Source organism: Maylandia zebra, linkage group LG11 (genome assembly GCF_041146795.1).
Source record: "Maylandia zebra isolate NMK-2024a linkage group LG11, Mzebra_GT3a, whole genome shotgun sequence".
Taxonomy (NCBI): Eukaryota; Metazoa; Chordata; class Actinopteri; order Cichliformes; family Cichlidae; genus Maylandia; species Maylandia zebra.
The window spans coordinates 9,966,409-9,974,434 of record NC_135177.1 but is presented as its reverse complement, the minus strand read 5'-3'; the positions used below and the strand labels follow the sequence as shown (position 1 = coordinate 9,974,434).

The 8,026-nt window shown below is 38.8% G+C and overlaps 1 protein-coding gene across 1 annotated transcript; it reads left to right on the top strand.

Moving 5' to 3' along the window:
* Nucleotides 1-3,419: 3,419 nt before the first annotated feature.
* Nucleotides 3,420-6,380, top strand: LOC101474130 (tumor necrosis factor receptor superfamily member 11B). The gene is made up of 5 exons (XM_024804228.2): nt 3,420-3,533; nt 4,172-4,562; nt 4,703-4,882; nt 4,964-5,045; nt 5,142-6,380. Exons 1-5 carry the CDS (start codon nt 3,525-3,527, stop codon nt 5,380-5,382), a joined length of 903 nt encoding a protein of 300 aa, XP_024659996.2. The 5' UTR covers nt 3,420-3,524; the 3' UTR covers nt 5,383-6,380.
* Nucleotides 6,381-8,026: the final 1,646 nt, after the last annotated feature.

Below are 8,026 nucleotides of genomic sequence, written 5' to 3'. Positions count from 1 at the left end.
CAGGATACATTCTGAATTACGCACAGAGGATGTGTCACATTTCAGATCATCTGGTTTTGAAACCCATATTTCACATGAGCGAGTGCCAGTTTTCAGCATGTGACTGAAAGGTTGACCTGATTTTGAGTCGACACACCTACGCAATCTTCTAAACCTCGTGTACCTCGTGTAAATTCCGCAAAGCCAGCACGATACATAACATCTTAAAAGGACTCACAATAAGTGCTACTCAACTAAAAGAAAAAGTCATATGGCCACATCGGAAGAGCTGAAAAAAGATATGAAAATCAGCACATTTAAATATGGTATCATTTGCATTTTTTAGACTACACAGCGTTTTTAAACTGTGGATTCTGGCATGTTTGCAATAATAATTTAAAGAACAAAATTAGGACCATGAATCGTGCAATACAAAGTCAGTTAGAACCTAAGAAATAAAGGACATTTGATAAATGTAGGTCGTACTTGTGGGCACAAAGCATTTCCTGCACCGACAAAGCAGTAAATGTGACATTTTATTGCAGGCTGTAAAGTGTGCACATGATAGACTCATCATGCCTATTAGTTGTCGATGCAAGCTAAGAAAACCACTCTAAAGCAGCGGTCTCCAACCCCCGGGCCACGGACCGGTACGTGAGTCGTTTGGTACCGGGCCGTGAGAGTTGAGGCTCGGGTGTGAAATGTACAGTTATCGGGGACTTTATTGGTTTTTAGCATTATTTTGTTATCGTTTTTATCGTTAACTCGGTTTTCCTGGGTCTTCTCACGTGTGTTATGAATAAATCTTATTTTTTTCTGTACCGGTACTAGCCTGTCCGTGAAAATATTGTCAGGCATAAACCGGGCCATGGCGCAAAAAAGGTTGGGGACCGCTGCTCTAAAGGATCATTTTGAACCCTTTTCCCTCAAACTCCTTATCAGCCCATCCCAAAATAAACAGCACACTTGAGGATTGAGTGAAAAACTCAAGTTTCATTTGTTTTACAGCATCACACAGGAAACAAGAAACACTGCATTAATGGATCCTTGGTCGTTAGGAGCTTAAGGGAGATGCTGTAAGTTAGTCACACCAAACCAGCTGGTTCCTAAACCGTCAGCACTTTAAATGTTGGAGATTCGGGAGGATCAAATAGGGAGGAGACACGTTGTCCTTCCTCCTGCTGCTGATTTTAATATCCTAGATCTTATTTCCAGTTATTCCCAGTGAAAATTCCTGCCCCTATTTAAAATTCAGAATTCAGGCCTTTCTGAGTCAGAGTGGATACAGACCTCAGCAGGATCGCCATCAATGCAAGACGATGAATATTATGAGACGAAGGAAAAAAACACCATCTACTGTATCGAGGTATTACTATTACAGAATCGTATAATTAGTTGCCTATAAGTATAGTTATACTAGATTACAACTGTAGTATGTGAGCTACACTTATCAGCAGGTACTGTTCGTCTCCACAGCTTTCTGTACTAGTGCCGTTCCTGCTCTCTGGTGAGATCTGCTGCATCAGGGTGGAGGACTCTGATATCATCTATGAGCACCAAGACCCATTAACCACAGAAACACTCACAGGCTCCGCGTGTCCAATTACTGCATCATCACTGTGTACAGAGAGTGCGAGCCATGCAGAAGTGCCCAATACCTGTGGAACTACCTGCTCTGCGTGTGTGTCACCTGTGAGAGTCTAAAAGGTGTGTGTAGGTGTGTTTTTAGTTTGTGGATTCAAATTTTGTTGGAACTTTCCCAGGTGAGACTTCCATGACATTCCTCTCAGGATTCTTCAGCGTGCACAGGATGCCTGCTGGGAGGACTTTTATTGCCAGGTGAGCCTGCTCCTTACTTACTTACCCATTACTACGGAGCCCCGCAAGGGACATAGGAGAAAAAAAAATGCGGGATCTCGCAAAAGTTGAATTCCAACAATGGCGGCAGCTACTTAGTTGTAATATTACTCTTTCTGGGTCACAAAATAAACTTTTAAGATATTTTGAGGCGTGAATGTAGCTGTGTAAACGTCAAATAGCTGTTCGGTTTACAAGACATCACATATTTGCAAAAGTGCTCCGACGTTTTCGGAGATGTCTGACACCCACCATTTCGAAGCTAACGGGAGGTCGAGACCTACTACAGCCAGGAGGAACACCACTCTCCCGGCACATCGTGCCTCGACCTCCCGGTCGGCTTCGAGCTGGCGGCCTCCAAAGAATGCGTCTAAAACTTTTGCGAGATCCCGAGTTTGTTTTGCGAGATCTCGCAAAAGTCCATCTTAATTTTTTTTCTCCCGTGTCCCTTGAGGGGCTCCGTACCTTACACTCCTTCACCTCTTAATTGATAAAAAAGGAATAATATTATGAAGGCTCCTGATGAGCTCATGACCATTATGGGGGGAAAAAATCCTTATTTTTTTTTATATATAACTCAAATGCACAAATTGGTCAAATTAACCTATTAAATACAATGAACAAGTACAGTGAAACACATCCTACCACAACTGAGTCATGCTCATATTCTGTGGAAACAGGAAGAGAACAGAGAAATGAAGATCCTGCTGTGACTCACTGACCAGTTCGTTTTGCTAAGTCATCAGACTGTAAACCCCAATCAGTGACTCACTGACGTATTCTGCAAATTAAAAGGGGGACTCACATAGTGACGTATGATTTTGCCTGTTTCAAGAACCAGGTCGTAGAAAAAAAATATCAAACATTTGTATTAACCCGCACATCATATGCAAATGACAGCACAGACACATTTCCCTGAAAGTTTAGAAGTTTTTCAAGTTGTGCAAAGGCAGATATTTCTCAAAAACCTGTGACTCATGTGTGATAAGATATATTACTGTAACATTGTAGACTTCTTTATTTCGCTATAAATTATATTCATCAAATTCCCACAAATGAAAGAAACAACTGAGCTTTTAAAACTGTGCAAGCTTTGGACTTTTGAATACAATATTACACAATCCACTGTGTATTCAATGACATTACAAAGTAATCATGCATTTCACGTGGAATTCCAATAAAACTGATTGATGTTTGTGGCTGTAATGTGACAAAATGTGGAAAAGTTCAAGGGGGGTGAATACTTTTGCAAGACACTGTATATTTGACCCTACACTTTACAGAAGATTTAAGGTCTTTTAAGAGTAAACAGTAAACTATATGCTCTATTCATGTAATCTCATATCAGTGGCCTCCCAGCAACAAGTTGGTGAAATCTGAAAATGAGCTTAAATGTGAATTATTTCTATCAGACAAGGAGGAACCAAAAAACTCTGTCACAACACTTGATTAAGATGACGCATAAAAAGTTAGCAACAGGCAGCGAGTGAAACTAAATCACACATTACTCCAAATACTTCCTTCCATTTTCTGACAGTTTCTTTTTTCAATAACATTGCTTTACTACACAGAAGTACTTTGACCTTTAAGATGAAGTTTACAGCTGATTAGACAAACCACATCACCCACGCAGGAATGGTTCCTATAAAGCCGAGTGCTGTCAAATCCTCTTTGACAGACATCCCATCATGAACATGGTGAGTATTTGACACAACTATAGAGCTTAAAATGGGAATACGTGATAGGTTCAAATTTCAAAAATTTTAAAACTCATTTATGTTTATTTTACAGAGTATACAAATTCTAGAAATGGGGAAATATTTTACAATAGAAAAAGAATAAACAGAGATATGCATTTATGTTTAATTACATTTGATTATGTAACGCGAAATAGTTAAATACTTAAATCACTTTTATCAATGATTTGTAGAGGACGTTTGCCACAGTGGACTCTTTTGTGCTTACAGTGTACAGATGGTTTATCCATTAGATGCTGCATTGAGGTTAAAGAGGTTTCCTCTTGTTAGTTTCATTCTGGCCCCTGAAAAGTCAGTGTATCAGGTCAGATCAGACAAGAGGCAACTTAAAAACAAAACACAGCTAATGTGAGAGGATTAAAAACAAACAAATGCTTCCATATTTTTGATGCATGTTCCTGTGTTACTGTTTTTGACTTGCGTTTTCAAGTTGTGCAATTTAAGCTAGTAAATATTTCCACTACTTTAGGTGAAATTTTAGAGCTACAGGATGAGGGAGCTATAACTCACAGGCATAGCAAATCACATGTTCTGAGGTATTTTCAGCACTTATAATCAGGTGTCGTCTCTCTCTACAGTTTATCGTGCCAGCGCTGGTCCTGCTCTCGGGTTCACTCTGTGGTGCCTCAGTGGTGGATCCTGTTCCCACCTTTGACCACCGAGACCCGGTAACCGGAGAGATCCTCAAATGTCCCAAGTGTCCACCGGGCACGTTCATGTCTGCTCATTGCACTGCCACCACACCCACACAGTGTCAGCCGTGCAAAAATGGCCACTTCACCGATCTGTGGAACTACCTGCCCAGGTGTCTGTACTGCAGCAACCTTTGCACAGGTAACCTGGAGGTGGAAACAGAGTGCTCCCCGACAACCAACAGGATCTGTCGGTGCAAAGAAGGCTTTTACTCAGCTGATGACTTCTGTATCAGGCACACAGAGTGTGGCCCCGGATACGGGGTTCAAACTAAAGGTACAGTATTCATTTATTAAATGTGAACTACTAAACCATCCCTCTGTTTTCTTCTGTTTATCCATAACATCAGTATGTCTAACTCACTTTACACTTCCAATGAATGTAGTGACCTGAAGTCCTCTGTTGTCCTCTCTTAGGTACACAGCAGACAAACACCGTTTGTGAAAAGTGTCCAGAGGGATATTTTTCCAGCTCATCTTCTGTGGTGGATTTGTGTGTAAAACATCAGGAGTGCTCCAGCGGGCAGAGCATACTCCTCACTGGCTCAGCCTATTCTGACACCGTGTGTGGCACCTGTGAGAGTCTTGCAAACGGAGGTATGTTATTAATGTTATCTGCCAAAAACAAAATATTTTTTAATGCAACCAAATTTACAAAGTTATTTCAAACTTTCTCAGGTGAGACTCTCAGGACATTCCTCTCAGGATTCTTCCATGCACACAGGATGCGTGTAGGAAAAATCAAGAAGTTTGTTTCCAAGTGAGCACACTCTTTGTCTGTTTGATTATTCTCCAGCACTCCTTCACCTCTAAATTCAAAAAAGATGCCAATTAAACCATTGTCTCCTTGCAACAGATACATCCTTACCTCGTCGAAAGAGAGGTGCAGTCTCCCCAAACAGAGAGAGCCTCTCATGGATCACATCATAGACTGGCTGGCAAAGGCTCCGGAGGAAAAGCTGAGGAAGATTCCCGACATGCTAACAGCTTCAGATCTTAACTCCATGGCAGAAAAACTAAAGAAGAGACTCCATGAGATTAAGCAGCAGAACCCAAACTGCAGCTTAACAATAGATGAAGTAAACAATGCTCTCTAGTCTGCAGTCCGTTACACACATTGAAAATTTTTTTATAAGTGTTATAAGAGGATATTTTTACACCATTCTCCATTTTATTGGCGTACATGCATTGTAATAAAGGTAGACAAATGTTAAAACAAATAATATTATTTTTATACATTGAGGCTTCTGATTAGAAGACACATGACTCCATTACAGAAGAGTTGTGAATTATTCCTATGAAATAAGGGCCACAATGAACAAGCTATTAAATACATATATTCACATTGCTACAGCTGTTTTTGTAAACATTGTTAAGAGCTTAAGGGTGGAAAATAAAACAACAACAACAACTAGGAATTCCACACAAAAAAAACTGAAATATGAAAATATTTTAAACATGACATTGTGATGTTATTTAAAGTTTTAAATAAAAGGATTTTTATAAGATTGTGTGAATGTCATTCAAACTGAAATATTTTACCTGCCAAGTGTAAAAACCAAACAAAGTATCGCGCACATTGTAACCTAAAGTCACAACCTCCTGTATCGCCTCCTCCCTTATGACCTTCCTATGAATGAACTATTTCAAACAAGTGAAAATGTAGCTCGTCTTTCTTCTTATCATGATTCTGGAGTAAAACACATACTTTGTAATTGTATTACAAAGTACTACAGTTAGAGTGAGGAACTGTTAGAGATCCAACACGTTCTCACTCCCAAAGTGTAACAGTCGTGGATATAACAATAGGACAATTTCATGAATTAATCATTGCATAAGCACATTATTAAACTCATTGTAATTATAACTGCATTAATTATTTGATCATTTACTTGACAATAAAATGAAGAATTGGCAGCGATTTCAGCCTAATGTCAAGAGAACTTAGAATGCATTGCTCATCAAAGTTTTGTTAAAGTATAATAATGTACTGTTTTTAAGGATCCTTTTAAACTCACAAAAATACAGTATTGTTTGAGTATTTGCCCCCTTCCTGATTTCTGATGTTTTGCATTTTTGTCACAGTAATATTAGACCAAGATAACCTGAATAAATTCAAAATGAAGTATTCCAATGATCATTTCATTCATTAAGGGAGAAAAGCTATCCACTACGGAAGCGTGATATACATAATTATCACGTTCGTACAATATAATAATACAATATAATATTTATATTGTACGAACGTGATAATTATGTATATTGTAATAACGTGATATTATGTTGTTCAAACGTGAAAAGTATATTGTACAAACAGGAAAAGTATCTTGTTAGAACAATAAACTTTTCACGTTATAACGTGATACACTTGTATTTTTCTTTTGCCTGGGTGGCAGCTCTACGCTTCCGTAATCCACACCTGCCCCTCTGTGAAAAAGTATTTCCCTCTAAAACTGCTTGTGCCACCCTTTGCAGCAAGTAGTGCAATCGAGCGTTTGTGATAATTGGCAGATGTGGGAGGCAGTGTTGGTCAAGTTACTTGAAAAAGGTAATCAGTAACTAATTACTAATTACTTCCCCCAAAAAGTAATCCCGTTACTTTACTGATTACTTATTTTCAAAAGTAATTAATTACTTAGCTACTTAGTTACTTTTTAAAAACACGATTTACAACCTGAATAGGTGATAAAGTGATAGATCTTTCAGCCCAATTCTACTTTTTCTACACAATCCATCATACAAAATGTAATCAAATGAAAAAGTCCCTTTTTAAAACTTGTTTTATTAGTTTTAATCTTTAAACTTTATGCATCAAGCAAAAATTTAATTATATGCAACATTCTCTGACTGGAAGAAATTTGTTTAATATCTAAACTTATTTTCTGCACATTCCAGCACATAAAATATATATTTTTTGTGTTTACACTCAGTCTTTCAAATAGATGCAAGTAAAACACAGCAGAAAATAAATAAAGTCAAAGACTAGCGGTCCTTTTGCTCTATTTTCACCTGTAAGGCGGGAGTAAGGTAGGCGGAGGTTTACCCTGGTGCAGGTGTGCCGCAGCAGTCAGTGGAAGAATCCGCGAGTTTCTCTGTGAATTTCCCATTACGTCGTAGCTACTCGGTGCTTGCTTGGAAGTTTAGGGGTTTTTTTTCGCTGTAAAAAGAAGTTTTCTTCCCACGCACAACGGACGCTAATGTTTTTGTCACTTTTTATGCAATCAAACTCAAAGTAAGGTCAGTACTTCCACGCTTTAAACACTGCACGCTCATACTCTCTCCCACAATCGATATGTGATCCATTGTTGAACTGCACACAGCTGTTGTCACCAACGTCGCACTTGCTTACGTCACTGTCGTGAGACATTCTCGCAAAAAAATCAGTAACGCAGTAATGCAGCGTTCCTACGGGAAAGTAACGGTAATCTAATTACCGTTTTTGCAATAGTAATCCCTTACTTTACTCGTTACTTGAAAAAAGTAATCGGATTACACGTTACTGCCCATCTCTGGTGGGAGGTGTGTAGTCATAAACCCTGCAACTGTCCATCAACACAAAGAGACAGAAAACAAAAGTTCGTTCAGTGCTTGTGTAACAGGGTCATAAATCACATTGTTATAATTACACAAAATGTGTTCTAAACCCCCAAACCGTTCCTTTTATACCTGACTTTCAGGACCTCCAAGCCTGTAGTTATGTTCATTATCAGTTAGAGCCCCTCCTCATTCTTTTCTTCTTCT